General features: G+C 37.2%; 3 protein-coding genes and 1 long non-coding RNA gene across 4 annotated transcripts; 1 reads left to right on the top strand and 3 right to left on the bottom strand.

Moving 5' to 3' along the window:
* Positions 1-222: 222 nt before the first annotated feature.
* On the top strand, positions 223-1,706 carry LOC131633050 (uncharacterized). The gene is made up of 2 exons (XR_009293214.1): positions 223-506; positions 644-1,706. It is a non-coding gene; the product is annotated as an uncharacterized LOC131633050 (long non-coding RNA).
* A 3,246-nt stretch (positions 1,707-4,952) lies between these two features.
* Positions 4,953-7,595, bottom strand: LOC131633046 (heavy metal-associated isoprenylated plant protein 33-like). The gene is made up of 3 exons (XM_058903756.1): positions 7,020-7,595; positions 6,843-6,918; positions 4,953-6,716 (listed from the first exon to the last, which is right to left on the bottom strand). Exons 1-3 carry the CDS (start codon positions 7,047-7,049, stop codon positions 5,224-5,226), a joined length of 1,599 nt encoding a protein of 532 aa, XP_058759739.1. The 5' UTR covers positions 7,050-7,595; the 3' UTR covers positions 4,953-5,223.
* A 3,556-nt stretch (positions 7,596-11,151) lies between these two features.
* On the bottom strand, positions 11,152-12,720 carry LOC131633041 (uncharacterized). Its single transcript, XM_058903751.1, has 2 exons — positions 12,591-12,720; positions 11,152-12,485 (listed from the first exon to the last, which is right to left on the bottom strand). Exons 1-2 carry the CDS (start codon positions 12,718-12,720, stop codon positions 11,152-11,154), a joined length of 1,464 nt encoding a protein of 487 aa, XP_058759734.1.
* A 198-nt stretch (positions 12,721-12,918) lies between these two features.
* Positions 12,919-13,929, bottom strand: LOC131633043 (uncharacterized). Its single transcript, XM_058903752.1, has 2 exons — positions 13,246-13,929; positions 12,919-13,155 (listed from the first exon to the last, which is right to left on the bottom strand). Exons 1-2 carry the CDS (start codon positions 13,927-13,929, stop codon positions 12,919-12,921), a joined length of 921 nt encoding a protein of 306 aa, XP_058759735.1.
* Between the last annotated feature and the right edge of the window lie 1,514 nt (positions 13,930-15,443).

Below are 15,443 nucleotides of genomic sequence, written 5' to 3' on the forward strand. Positions count from 1 at the left end.
TTCTAACACTACTTTCCGGCTTAACAAAAATCATGTCCACAAGATTATGTTCAAGGAAAGGCCCATTTAAATTCAATAGATTAGGGTTTGGTGGGAAGTGAGAATATCAATCTCAGTGGTGGGGCCAGGCGGTATTTGACAACCGTGTACAAATGAGTGGCTTTTCAACTGGTGGGTTACAGTTGGTGGTGACGTGTTGGATGGAGAGAGTTGCAAGGGTATCCGTTGAAAATCCAACGGTGGGGAGGAATTAATGGTCTGCATGCACTTGTCTTGAGTTGTGTGCGTGTGGGTTTTCAATGCCTTGGTACACGTTTATCACTTACCAAGGCCGAAGTAAAACTTTGTTTCATAAGTACATCAGATTGAAGTGTAGAAGGGAAAACCTTCTCTTTCACGCGGTTCAGTTTCTCTTTCTTTCTATCCTCTTCAACATTTTTGTTTTCCTCTCCAAGAGAACTTGTCTTGTTCAAACTTAAACCAACAACTTGGCTTGATCCCAAAACGTGAGTGGCTATATCTTGATAATTTTCTCCATTTTCATTTGTTGTGGCGTTCTGTTCCTAGTGTTGTTGATTTAAGATTTGGTGTATGTCTAAAACGTGACTCGTTTCTCTATATTTTGCACGATCCGATTCGGAAGGGAGGGGTAAAAAGTTCGAGAATGGATCAGATCCGTGATAGCGACGTAGATGGGAAACATGGATAACAGGGTGAATCTTAGAGGAGGATGGAAGGTCGAGCTCGTATGAGACCACACTGATCCTTCATAACACCTTGAAAGGACCAAAGAAATGTGGTGCAAGCTTTGCAGATGTGCGTTTGTTTTTTATTTCTTTTCAAACATCAGGTTGTTAAGTTGTTTTAGCCAAAATAATCAAAAGGGGGTTGTTAATTCTGTGTTATGGTTGGCATTATGTTTGGTTAAACTAACTTACATGTTGAACAAGATGTTCTTTTCACTTCAACTGAAGAAGACATGTCGAGAAAGATGTCCTAAGCAGGATCCATTCGACATCGTGTCTGTTAATTTACAACTGGGATTTATTGAAGTCAATTTTATGTACAAGTGCAGAATATTTTAGACTATTATGAAATCCTATGTGGCACTTGATTTAGGGATAAGAGATCGTCTATGTTTTCAAGATATTTGATTGGTTTCTAAATATGGAGGATATTTAGGAAACTAATGATTAAAGACCTATCTTCAAGGAGAAGATTGTGGAGTGTTTTTTGGAGGGCCGTGCTACAATTTGACGCCCAAGTCCAGTCTAGAAGATTGTTTTAAATAGCAAGCATCAACCCTAGTATTGGCAAGGAACTTACATTCTAGTTTGTGTTTGGCTTTGTACAGTCTTATCTATTGTGAGCCTCTCTAATATCATCTTGATAGACGAGTTTGGTGTTTTCATTGAGTTGTAAGTTTGTGTTCATTCATAAGCTTTTAAGCATTGAGCGACTGTATTTTGGAAGTTTGTGTCTTTTAATATTTTGTAATTGATCATCACGATTGTGATTGAGGGGGATTGAGGAGGGCCTAATACTTAGATGAGTCTAAGGTAGAAATATAGCACGGGTGAACTGAGGGTTGTTTGCATAGTTATTCGAATTGATACTATTACAGTGGACTTATCCTTGGCTTTGTAACCCCTAGAATATGTATTATTTATACCGAACTGGATGAATAATTACTTGTGTTATTTAAAGTTTCTGCACTGCTTTATCTTATACCTTGTTATTGTGTGTTGTTTAGAGATCATTGTATCGACATCCTTTAGGATATTTGAGATCTAAACACCAGAATTTCACTGATGACAACATGAAACTCCACATCAAAGAATAATAAAGGAAGATTGCTTATCCCGAAATAACTGACATGAAACCGCTTTCTCAACCGGTAAAGACAATGGGTGCTCCTAAGAAAATGAAGCCTACACTGAATGACAACTCGACTATACGGTCTCCTTCTTATTGTGAGCACGTTGATAAACTTTTCCCGACTCACCGACTCCTAAATTTCAAAAAAGTACCATGAAAGGGCCCACATAAGCAAACCGCCTCTGACTCCGATTCCACCGAAAATTCCATTCATTGACGAGTTGCCGCTTTTTATGCACAAATACATCGAGTGAATCGTCAATATTGAGGGGGACAGTAATTGCAATTATTGGACCGTTTCAGCTTTACTTGGTAAGAGAGAAGATAGCCATGCACTTGTCCGTCATCAACTTATCAAAGAGTTGAAAACTCATAATGAATCGTACACGCGGTTGCAGAGAGAGAGAGAGAGAGAGAGAGAGAGAGAGAGAGAGAGAGAGAGAATTTGAATCAGTTTATGAATCTCTGGTTTCTTGGTTGAGCGGTCACGCACGGGTGTCAAAATGGATGAGGTTTCCAAAATGGGACATCTTATTGCATGTGCATATGATAGGGTGTACATTGACTTGAAGCGATACGGGTTTTCAGAAACCTTTTTCTACTCCGCCCCGTACCACCTAGAAATCCAAATGATCGCATCATGTGTATTGGATGGCTTATAAAATCAAGTCATTTTGTACAAGTTTACTTGAAACCGGTATGTCTCATACCACTTACATCAGCGGAATAGGCGACTCAACATACCGCAAATGCCGAGACGTGGCCGGATCTTTTTGTTGAAAGGATGCACAAATTCGAAAGATTGAACAACATTGAAAAGGAATCAAATGTGAAAAAGTCCAAGATAGAACCACCAATAGATTTAGTCGGAGACACCTGTCTTGATTTGTTTTGAATTTTGGAAGTGTAATATAATCACTTTTTAACATTGCAATATAATCAATTTTTTTCAATTGCAATATACTCGCTTTCTTTATTATTTTGTTGCTGCTAAAAAAAATGCAGCAGCAAAAGTTCCGGAGATGTATCTACGAAAGGCTCTTGAGTTGCAGTCCCTATGGTATTTTTCGTAGATATACCTACGAAACCGAAATATCTGGGTTCCTTACGTGGATATAGCTACGTAAAGTTGTGTGACAGAAAATGGGTGGTCCATATTCACCTAGGTTTACTATAAATTTGGGGTTTCTTATGTTGTCTTTCACACAAACACAAAAATGTCTCAATATGTCATCAACATCCGTTGGTATGTCGTTAGTGTCTCCTACTCTGACAGCAATACACTCGGGCAAACGTTCAAACTCAACGATTACACCTCGCTCGACGATATCATTGACGAAATCCAATATGAGGTTTTGAAGCTCGAGTATCGTTCACCTTCAGTTGACAACAAAGGGAACGACATTTACATCAACCTTGAGCTCAAGAACCGAGGGATGTTTTGGCGATGTGGCGAACCTATTTCAATTTTTAAGAGAAAATCCCCCTCGAGTTGGTAGCGACAGTACGAAGAACGGTCGAGCAAATCTTAGAGATGTTCATGCGTCCATCAGGCTATTGAAATGTAATATTTAATTTTCTGTTGAAATCATCAATGTAATGTCAATTTTATTTTATGAATGTTGTTTTTATTGTTGCAGTGTTGATTTTTTGGTTTTCTATTTTTAGATTTCTTCCATAAATATAAATACGGACAAATTTCATAAATACATCTACAAAATATTTTGACGCTGAATAAAAAAAAATGCTTTCAAAAATATATCTTTACAAATAGAGAAATAATTTTGAAAGCGCACATAATACTTAAAAATTCCAAAGAATAAAATAAGAAATTCTCAACAAATATTCAGCCCAACTAAAAACATATTGGGCCTAACCGAAAAAATATAAAACTATATTTTAGCAAAGCTTGTGTATTTGACAATCCTATTTTATTTTTTTTGCGATAGGGTTTAAAATTTAAATGATGGTTGGTTTAAAGTAGCCTACATTAAAAACATAATTAATTTCAGTGTATAAATTTAATCGTATGTTACACCTCTACGCTTACTCTTTTTTAGAATGTAAGTTAGTTTGGATATTAGATTGAAAAAATTGGGTACTTTAGTAAAAAAATTCTAGTGGTGAAGGTACTCCATCATCCGTTCTAAACTGAATCATTATTTTCTTTCAATGAGATGGTACTAGTAGTTTCTGAAGGGTATCTTTGTGTTAAATATGAAGGTATATGTATTAATTATCCTGTACCCTAATGTGCAATTGTAGGCTACGAAGAAGATCCGAAGAAAGTGTGATTAGATGGATGAAATGCAATGCTCCCTATCTATCTATCAATCCCATCTTAACCAAACCACATGATTATTATCATATCACCATGAACATCACAACTACTCCACACAGTCTCATAACTGGGTCCCTCTTCTCTCTCGAGACTGGAGGATGCTCTGCTCACCTCAGCTGCACTGCATTGAAAAGACTATACACTTGTTCTCTCACAACGTGTCAACGCCGTTAGATTACATTTGATTTTACTACTACAAAGTGGTTAACCTGTCCTTGTCATCCAACCCTCTCACTCACTCTTTATACTTACATTTTTTGTGTTATCAACATTTCTAAATTAAAATATACTATACTTAGATTAGATAGGAGTATACATTAACATGAACACCACTCAGGTGGATTCTGTGGTGAAGAAAGAGATATAAGTAAATACTAATACTATTATTATTTTCTATAAGATTAATAATTTTAAAATAAATGAAGTTTTAATCCGAGTGTGATTGAAAACCTCTATTTAGATTGGATTTGCAAATTGCAATGGTAGATCCAAAATTGAAATAATCTCTCCATTTGTTAGAGAAACAAATAGAGAGATCCAAGTGAGTGGGACCAACCTAAAATGGTTGAATTTCCCAAATCACTGTATCCACCGCACCACCTCACACAAACAAACATCCATCATTTGCGTCGCATTATAACAAAGGGAGACACAAAATAATGTCTACAGATAAGATGAGATGCCATTAGATAATACTGTAATCCAACACACACCATGAATGATTGTCATCAAGTAAAGAGAAAAATGGAATTTCATTCTATCATTCTGAAATCTTTTTATTACTATTTCCAAAATATAAACACATATATAAACATATGTGATGATGATGATGATAGTACTGATAATAACTTATAATATATATATCTATAAACTAATCCCTCTATGGTAATTAGATAAAAAGGGATCAAATGAAAGAAAATGAAAATAAAAAACTCATGTTCCATTGGTATAATATTGCATAAATTAGAGGGTAGTTTGAACCAAATTATCATCACCATTGTTGATCACATGATATTGCAGCTTGAAGTATTTTCATCACTGAAAAAGTTTGAGTAAGGATCTGGAGGAGGATAAGGGTATGGAGGGTACATGTAGTTCACAGCTGGTGGTGGCCTTGCATACATCATTGGTTGCTGAAATCTTTCGTTTCCAACCATTGCACCACGTTGTTGGTTCATCATAGCAGCTGCCATTAATTGTTGTTGTTGATGTTGTTGCTGTTGTTGTTGGTAAGGGTTTCCCGGCATCATTTCCGGTCCCGGACCACCGCCTTGAAAGCCACCGCCGCCTGCAGGTAGGCCTTGAACGGCAGGCATATTACCACCCATTTGATTCATTGGCATGCCCATCTGCCCGGCATTACCACCCATCATTGAAGGGTGAGGATGACCGCCACCACCACCACCCATAGAAGGGTGAGGATGACCACCTCCACTGCCTCCGCCACCCATCATTTTTGGAAATCCATTGTTCATAGCTTGAACATTACCACCACCACCACCACCCATTGGCATGGAAATACCCTTTTTACCCCCATTATTCTGATTATTGCCATTGTTATTACCACCGTTCTTGTTTCCACCACCACCGCCATTTTTAGCCTCCGGTAAACCGCCGTTAATTTTATTTCCTCCACCACCGCCCCCACCATTCTTTCCACCACCCATACCATGAATTTGAACCGGCATAGGACCTCCACCACCACCACCAGGTTTCTTCCCATTGCCTCCACCACCGCCACCGCCACCACCACCGCCACCACCTCCGCCATTAAAATTGGCAGCCTTCATAGCATTCATAAGCTGTGCATGATTCCCATTCATCATCATGTGAGGGCCACTCCCTATAGCCATAGGAGGTTTCATCTTATTAGGCGGTGGTAACTCATCCATTTCATCATCAAACTTATCATCAAACTCATCATCAAAATCTTCTTCATCATCAAACTCATCATCATCCTCATCAAATTCATCCAACTCATCGTCACTAAACTCATCCTCATCTTCCGGCAAATCAAATTTAACACCTTTAGCATTCTGATTCGGAGGATTCTGATTCGGGTTCGGACCCGGCATCTTCATCCCCTTAAACTGTGCCATATTCAGATCTTGAAACCCTTTCATCTGCTGCAGTTGCTGCATCTGTTGCTGAAGCTGAAGCTGTTGCACCTGCTGAGGATTCAACCCTGGTGGAACACCTTTGGGTTGGTTACTATTTCCACCCTTCTGGTTCTGATTCTGAATTTGATTCTGACCTTTGTTGTTGTCCTTGTTTCCACCACCATTACCTTTATCAACTTGCATGTTTTTCAACTGATTAACAAGATTATTCTGGTTGTTATTGTTGTTGTTATTATTGTTGTTGTTTGGTTTGGGTACACTCCATAACTCTGCGTGTTTGCCTGATTTTGCAAGCTTCTTGATGAGAACGTTCGGGTCCACATTCCCGGAAACCGTCACCTTCCCCTGTTCAGCATCAATCTCAGTCGTAAACACACCTGTCATACATTAATCAACACAAATCATAAGATGTTTTTGTTTTACTTAGGATAATAATGATTAGAATTTAGAACCATAATGTTTTTTTTTTTGCTTGAATAAATTATAATAGGTGCAAAGCAAACCATCAATTTTCTGCAAGATTTTCTTCACTTTATGTTTACATCCATCACAGTGTATGTTCACTTTAAGAACAGATTTCTGAAAACATAAGCCAAATTATGATAAGTTTCTGAAATGGGACAAAACAAAAATATAAAAAAGACATGGAGAATCAAGAATGTGATGGGAGTAGTAAGTACCTGTATCTTCAAAAATTCTTCTTTGCTCATGTTTTATACAGTGCTAACAGAAGAAAAGTTTGTAACTTGTGATAAATGAAGATCTGGGCTATAGAGAAAGAAGGGTGATTATGAATATGATTATAGATCTGAGCAAAAGAGAACAAATGAGGGAAAATAAAAGAAAGGAAAGGAAAATGAAGTTTCTTGTTTGGGAGGTATTTTGGTTTTAGAAGGAAAATAGAAGGAAATGATAGAGAAAAGAAATGGTTGTGATTTGTGAAGTCTCTGAGCAGAGACAGGAAACCTAACGAGCAAGGTTCAGAGTTGAAAAGAGAAAGAGAAAAAAATGGGGTAATGGTGTTCCAAGAGTATGATCTTTGTTTGGTGCCTTTATTTATTGGTGCATTTTGGAAATTTTGTATAGTGTAAGATGTAAATATAATTTAACCGTGGCCATGTGGGTTGTTTGGCTTGGGTTAGAATTCATCTTTTCTTTTTTTGTTTTGGCTTGACTTGAAGAGAGTGTGTGTGAGGTGGGAATGCTAAAAAGATCATGATAAATCACAATGACAAGAGTGGAGAGAGAGAATGTGTGAGAAGTGTTACTAGTAGTAGTACATCATATCTGATGAGAGATTTGTTTTTTTAAAGGTCTAAGTAATTATTATGATCAGTAAAGTAAGAAGGAAGTATTTGACTAAATAGCAAAGTGTTTGGATCTATTTTAATATTAAAGATGCTCTTTGGACACAAGTTACCAAGAATTCTTTTCTTAAATAATTAATTTTTCAACCCTTAATATCAATACACTTATTTTTCAATATATTTATTTTTTTAAATAAAATAGATACTCCTTATATTTAAATAGGTATTTTTTTTAAAATAAAAGAGAGGATTATATTAATAATCAAAAGGAAAATGGAATACAAAAAAACACAAGAGGGGGACCGAACCAAAATCTCTTAGGAACCAAGTCTAAATCTAGGGGTTCCTACTAGGGGTGGCAAAACGGGCCGCCCGCCCCGCCTTATGCCCGCCAAAAAACAAGCGGGGCGGGCATGCCCGCCAAGTAAAATGGGCATCAAAATCATGTCCGCCCCGCCAAGATGGCGGGTTGGTGGGCGGCGGGCTTACCCGCCTATTTTTATTTATATTTTTTTAATAGATTAATATGCTTTTTTTTTACCTTTTAATTAAACTTTTCACTTATTTTTTAAAATAATTTTTTATAAAAGTATTTTTTTAACAAATTTACTCTAAAAAATATTACATATATTTATAAATAAGTGTATAAAATAAACCATCAAGAATTACAATTACTTGAATTAACTAAAAAAATAGTGAGTTTTGGAGGAGGAGCGGGTTCTGGCGAGCGGCGGGCTTTGGCGGGGAGCGTATGGCGGGCGGCGGGTTTTGGCGGGGCGGGCTTTGGCGAGCGGCGAGCCTAGAATTCCAACGCAACCCGCCAATTTTTGGCGGGTACGCGGGCGGCCCGGCGGGTCCCGGCCCGTTTTGCCACCCCTAGTTCCTACCTTGTCTAACAAGTATTCTGTATACATTTTAGTATGCACAAAATTGAATCAAGCGAAAGTTTTGCTCTTTAAGCCTATGTTGCCCAGAAAATCCGCACAAAAATTGGCTTCACGAAATATATGTGTGATTCTAAAATCAATAGCAAGAGTGTACGCCCGACACGATAGCCAGCGAGATTTGATTTTCCACAACACTAAATTTGAATTCGAAAAAGCTTTCACAACCAAGACACAGTCAGTTTCAAGCCAAAGCATGGACCACTTCATATTCTTTGCCTTCTTAATAGCAATAATAGCTTCCATGAACTCAACTATAACAGAAGTACCAATATCCAAGAAAGCACAAAAGCTGGAAATAAAATTAGCATTGTCGGTTCGAAAAATTCTACCACAGGCTGCAACCTTGGGAGAACCGACAGCCACCCCATCTATATTGCATTTAATCCCACTCTTGTTCGGTGGACATCAAAGGACCTCCTTCAAAAGACTGGGCCTTCGAGGATGTATATTAATATCAAACTTCTTAAGAAAAGTGAAGTTGTTTATTGAATCATCAGCTTTCCTGCTAGTAAGATTGCCCACCATTTTTTCTCTAGCTTTAACATGAGAAATACATTTTTCCAATGCACGGTTTTGCTTTCATATCTAGTCATGTTGCGAGACTACCAAATCTGGTAAATTATGAAAACTATGCTAGCTTTAATAAAAGTCGTTGTCTGATTGTTCCAGGGGCCCTTTAGAATGTGTAAGCAGTCAGATAATGATTTAATGTTGGTTGTGGCTGGGAAATTTTCACTGAACCACTTCCAAATGTTTACAGCAGAGTGACACTCAAAAAACAAGGGGTTGGAAGTCTCACCAGCACAATTGCACAGTGAGAAGGAGGAAGGCATCGAGATTCCTCTAAGACTAAACTGGTCGTCTGTAGGAATCCTATTGTGCATAAGTCTCCAGACTGTCATTGAGTGTGCTGGAGCAGAGTCTAAGTCCTAGGGAAAGCTAGACCATACCTATGAGTTGTTAGTTTTTTTTAACATCTTGTAAGCGTGCCTTATAGTCAAGACTCCATTTTCCTCATTCCTCCAAGCTAGCATGTTCTCGGTATCTAGCTCAGAGATGGAGTAAGCATTGATAGTTGCAAGAAGGGTAGGCGTTGCTTGTTGAATGTTGGAATGTATAGCCCAAGCATTATCCTTCCAGTAGTCCACTAACTTGGTATTGATCATTGCATGAAACTTACTAGGTATGTTGTATTTTGAAGCCAGCTTTTCCCCAGTCCAATTATCCAGCCAAAAGTTGATTTTCTTTCCATTTCCAATGATCCAAATATTGTTCTCCATTATAGTATCAAACATGTCCTTGAGGCCTTTCCAAAGAAAGCATTTTATGGAGTATTTGATCACCTTGCCATTTCTCAGCACCCTATTTTCCACAAGATCAACCCAAGATTGACTTCTGTTGAGCAGTTGCCAGCTTAGAAGTAGATTTGTAGCTTTATTATAATGTTTCAAAGAGGTTATGCCAAGCCCTCCCTCCTTGGTACTTTTGCAACACTTGTCCCAAGCCACAGTTACCAGCTTTTTTTTCTTTATATTTCCACTCCATATGAAGTTTCTTGTCCAGGAATCTATATTTTTGATGATGCTAGTCGGCCAGTCATAGATATTGATGTTGTGCACCAACATACTTTGTATCACATCTTTGACCATAGATAAGAAATTTGCTTTCCATGTTGCAAGTTTAAGCCTAATCCTACATGCAAGAGAAAGGAAATGTTGAGCTTTTGGTTTGCCAACAAATATGGGAACTCCCAGGTGAACAAAAGGGGGAGAGCCCTTGGAGAAACCAATAATTTCAGCCAGTCTGTTATGCCTTGCCAAAGACAGACCACCAACATAAATTATAAATTTAGAGCCATTGCAAATCTATCCTGAGTTAATGGCATACTTCAAAAGGAGCTGAGAGATAGAGGTAAGAGATTTACAGTCACCCCTGTAGAACACAACAATATCATTAACAAATAAAGTATGAGAAGGCATTTTGCATCTTCTGTTGGCTTGGATTAGGTTAATCATATTAGTGTTTACAAGATTTGTTATCCCTCTGCTGAGTACATCTTCAGCAAGACAGAAAACCAGGGGTGAGAGAGGGTCACCTTGCCTCACCCCATTGAAACATTTGAAAAAATAAACCATCTTACCATTCAATCCAATGGAAAGAGAAGCATAGTTAGGAATGGTATGAATCCAACCACAAAATTTGCTACTGAAGCCAAACGTAGCTAAGGTTTCCAAAATGAAGTCCCAATTGAGAGTATCAAAGGCCTTTGCTATGTCAATCTTAAGGGATACATTACCACTAAATATCTTGTTACCTAATATGTTTATGGCCTTAGATGTGAAGCAAATGCTCTCTTTGATATTTCTACCAGATATGAAGCCTTTTTGCTCACAAGATATAAGAGAGGGCATAATATTAGCTAACCTGTCAGCGAGAGTTTTGGATATTATTTTGTATTTGAAGTTAGCCATAGCAATGGGTCTAAATTGATCTATACTATTAGCCTCTTTATTTTTAGGTATAAACACAACAGTACTAGCATTATAGTTGGGAAGAATTCATCCCTGCAAGAAAAATTGAGAGACAACATTCACCAAATCTTCTTTTATTATGTCCCAGTAATGCACATAGAAGATGGCTCCAAACCCATCAGGTCTTGGAGCAGAGTCGATGTTTAGACTTAAAACAACATTATGTATCTCCATTGCATTAGAAAGCTTAATAAGCATGTCATTAGTTTGATCAGTGACAAGCTGGGGGGTCACTTTCTGGATTAAACCAGTATTCTGGTTTTCTACGTGTGTTTCCAGCTTACTTTGGTCAGCCTCAATCTTACTATCAATTAGAAGGGAAGTAATCAAATTTGTTTTTCTTTTAATTTTTTCATCGGTGTGAAAAAACCTAGTATTCCTATCACCCTTAAGATGCCAATTGAGCCTAGATTTCTCCTTCCAAAGCTCTTCTTCCAAGTTAAGGGCCAGATCTAAGTCATGTTGAGCACTTACCTCCTGATCACGTAAAGAATCAGTATAACCTAGTCTCTCAATATCAGTTTGTATAGCTTTAAGCTTATTACCTGCCTCAGTCACCTTATCATTAACATTCCTAAAGGTAGTTTTGTTCCATAATTTAAGTCTATTTTTTAGATGCTTTAACTTTTGATCCAGGATAAACATAGGACAACCATGGAATTTAACCTTCCAAGACTCACTCACTATCCTAACATATTCAGCATGAGCAGTCCACATTTTATGGAATTTGAACTGACTTCTAAACACAATCTCATCAAAATTAATGGTAAGAAGGATCTGGTAATGATCAGAATTAGTTTTGGGCAGAGTGTTGCACACAACAGAATGACAAATATCCATGAGAGGAATACTACAAATAGCTCTATCAAGCATCTTTTCTGTCATATGCCTACATTTTCTACCATTGCACCAAGTGAAGGCATTGCATAAGGTTGGTACATGAATTAGCTGGTTCTTATCAGTCCAATTAAGAAAATCATTCATAGGTATACTAGCAGGACTGTGGCTTCCTCTATATTCAGAAACACTAGCAATTGCATTAAAATCCCCAATGAATGTCCAGGGTATGTTGACAGGAAAGTTACTAAGAGCATTCCATAGGTTTCTTCTATGTATGTAGCTAGTGGAAGCATAAATCACAGAGAAACCATAAGTAGAATTATGCATGTTAATGGTTAAAGCTACGTGTTGATCATCAATCAAAAGGATATCAAGATTATAATTAGTTTTACAAAGACACCAAAGATTTGGTAACATAGAATCTCTATTGTTTACAGCAAAAATCTTAAGATCAAACTTGGCAAGCCATCTTTGAGGAAAGTTCTCCAAAATCATCCAAGGTTCAGCTATAAAGACAAACTCTGGCGAATTATTCAAGATTAATTTTTTTAGCGTTAACCAGGAAGCATTGTTAGCTATCCCTCTTATTTTCCAAAAGAGGCATTTCATAATGTCAGTTTTTTAACTAGATCGAGGTCTAGTGTTGTAAGCAATTTTCCCTTTCTTATTCCTTTTCTTCTTGTTGAAGACAAGTTGAAAATCTTTGTCAGGAAACAGGTCCACACCATGGTCATCATCTTTGTCTAGGTCAGCCATGTTATCCCACGAGTCTTATAAAAAGTTGGTGACCACTGCCTTGTGGGCTGGGTCTATTTGGGTTTCTGGAACAATATCCACTGCTTGAGTTGCATCTACATATTCACTTTCTGATTTGCTATCTTCTGACATAGAGGCATTGTTAGCATTAACCACCATTGCCCCTTCATTGTGATTTCCATCCTTTTGATCCTCCAATTAATGTTTTGTAGAAGTCTCTCCAACCAATTGAGCATTATTCTCAGGACACTCCATTTCTACAGTAGGTATGTCATCATCTTTCTTTTCCACTGGATTCTTTTTGGTAGACTTTACCAAAGGATCTCTGTTAGTTTTCTTTTCTACTTCTTTACCCTGATTCATATTCACTTCTTTTCTTTTGCACTTGGTGATTGAGTATCCTATGCAAGTACAATAGCTACAAAATTCTGGCAGCTTCTCATACTCAATATCCACAAAGAAAGAAAGGCCAATCCTTTACACAAGGATTTTATAGCTAAGCTCTTTTGTCATGTCCAGGTCTACCAGAACTCTCACAAAATGACCAAAAGGTCTTTCAAAAGCCGATTTGTTCAATACAGAGTCAATAAAAACTAGTGTACCAATGCTGCTTGCAATTGCAAATAAGATTCTTGGTCTCCAGTATTCTTGGGAGAGACCGTGTATCCGAATCCAAACCTGGGCTGATGTTTGCTTTAGGGTTGCCGGAGTAAAGTCCTTTGTACAAGGGAAGAGTTTGAGAATTCCCTGAGGTAAAGTCCAAGCACTCACTGATCTCACTCGCTGCACATCCTCAAGGGAGGAGAAGGCAAATTCAAAAAAACCTTTTCCAAGGGATGTTATACCCCATTTTCCCATTGTCGGCCACAATGTCATCAGTTTGGATCTTAGGTTTACTACCGTGAGAAGTACTGCTCCTTTTGACCAAACCACTCTACCATGAAGGTGATGTTTGCATGCTTCCACTCCTAGTTGGTATTCTTCTTCAGGAATCGTGATGTCAAGTCTGTCTCTTTTCACATAAGCTGGAGGAAATTGACTTAAGGGTATGTCACTAACATTGTTTGAAACTACATTAGCGAAGGACTTTGGTGTGTTCGTCGTGTTGCTCTGAGACTTTGACGATGTACTTTCCATCTCAATTTGAGCGTTTGATTTAGTATCTGTGTTTGCTAGTAACGCTTCAGGAAAAAGAAAAGCAACTTCCATAGAAAGGAGGAAGGAAGAAGCAAGGGAGAAAGATCTTGAGAGCTGAGGAAGGAAGAGCCAGAACGCGAAAAATAGTCGTTATTAGCCAGTGACTAGCTGTTACCGTTCATCTTACTTCCTATAAGTCCTGTCTAAATCAAATAAATTTCCTCTCATCGCTATTACGTTATTTGTTTTTAACATATTTATTGATCCTCTGTATTTTATTTTTAATTTTATTATTGTTACATGTGATTCTTTTTAAAATTACATGCGTAGAGTTTTCCTACGTAAGGAAGGTTAAATTTGCATAAAATTTCACAAATAATGATGTAGATAAAATTTAAAAAGTATAGAATATCAATTCAATTGGCGTTTCATATTTAAATATAAAAGGGGCGCCAATAACTTTTAAGTGTTCATTCTTTTGTTTGAAAATGGATATATTAGAAAATACAATAAAAAGATGAATATATTGGTATTAAGTGTTGAAAACTTGATTATTTTAGTAAAAAATACAATTACATAGTCCAAAATTTTTAACATGATACACAATACTTTCTTATTAAGTGTTGAAAATGTTGTTTTTAGTTTTTAAAGAAATTTTCATTTTTTATCTTATAAGAGTCTTTCTTAGATTATGTTTAGAATTAGTTATTTTGGTTGAAAGTGTTCGTGTTTGGATAGAAACTCTTGCATGGTTCTTTAGTACCCTCTCTCCCTGATTAGTTATGGTAATTACATCCCTTGGTTTTTCAAAATACACTTTGTCCTCAAGGTGTATGCCAAGATAACTTTTTAATGTTTCTTCAAGAGATTCCCAAGTTGCATCCTCTAGAAACAAGTCTTCCCACTATATCAAAATCTTGCGACATCCATCAACTTATTTGCAATCCAAAATTGCTAGAGACTTCACATAGGCTTGTTATCAACACTACCTGGTGGTAGAGGAAAACTAGAATAAGTGGGTCCCTTGCATGGTTTGAGATTGGAAACATGAAACACAAGGTGGATGCGACTGGTAGTAGGCAATTCCAACTTAAATGCAACATAATCAATATGTTGGATTATCTTAAATGGCTCGTAGAAACGCATGGTCGACTTGTGACTCCCTTTTACTGCCACCAAAATTTAACGATATGGACGTAATTTTACATAAACAAAATCATCAATAGTGAATTAGTGAGGAATGCATTTATCGTCTTCATTAGCCTTCATAGTCTCTTAAGCTTTCAACAACTTTTTCTTGACTAATTTTAGGATCTCATCACGATTGTAAAGCTCATCATCTATAGCTTAACACCGGTAATATATGTGGTAAGGGAAAAAGGATATCTTCCATAAACAATCTCAAATAGTGAAAGACCAATTGCGAAGTGGATAGACGTATTATAGTGTCATTCAGTCCAATGTAAAAATTATCCCTAATGTTTAGGCTCTTCATGCACGAAGCAACATAGGTACTTTTGCACAACTTTGTTAACTATCGATCATCATTTTGAGGGTGGTATGTAGTTGTCATACGCGACTTGGTA

The sequence above is a fragment of the Vicia villosa genome, unplaced genomic scaffold, assembly GCF_029867415.1.
Source record: "Vicia villosa cultivar HV-30 ecotype Madison, WI unplaced genomic scaffold, Vvil1.0 ctg.001063F_1_1, whole genome shotgun sequence".
In the NCBI taxonomy this organism is placed as follows: domain Eukaryota; kingdom Viridiplantae; phylum Streptophyta; class Magnoliopsida; order Fabales; family Fabaceae; genus Vicia; species Vicia villosa.

Coding starts and splice junctions, on each gene's coding strand:
- LOC131633041 (XM_058903751.1), bottom strand. CDS start 12,720: ATGGCTGACCTAGACAAAGATGATGACCATGGTGTGGACCTGTTTCCT. Junction 12,486..12,590: donor CAACACTAGACCTCGATCTA/GTTAAAAAACTG, acceptor ATAATTCGCCAG/AGTTTGTCTTTATAGCTGAA.
- LOC131633046 (XM_058903756.1), bottom strand. CDS start 7,049: ATGAGCAAAGAAGAATTTTTGAAGATACAG. Junction 6,919..7,019: donor AAGAATTTTTGAAGATACAG/GTACTTACTACT, acceptor TTATGTTTTCAG/AAATCTGTTCTTAAAGTGAA. Junction 6,717..6,842: donor AATCTTGCAGAAAATTGATG/GTTTGCTTTGCA, acceptor AATGTATGACAG/GTGTGTTTACGACTGAGATT.
- LOC131633043 (XM_058903752.1), bottom strand. CDS start 13,929: ATGGAAGTTGCTTTTCTTTTTCCTGAAGCGTTACTAGCAAACACAGAT. Junction 13,156..13,245: donor GTCATTTTGTGAGAGTTCTG/GTAGACCTGGAC, acceptor GAGTATGAGAAG/CTGCCAGAATTTTGTAGCTA.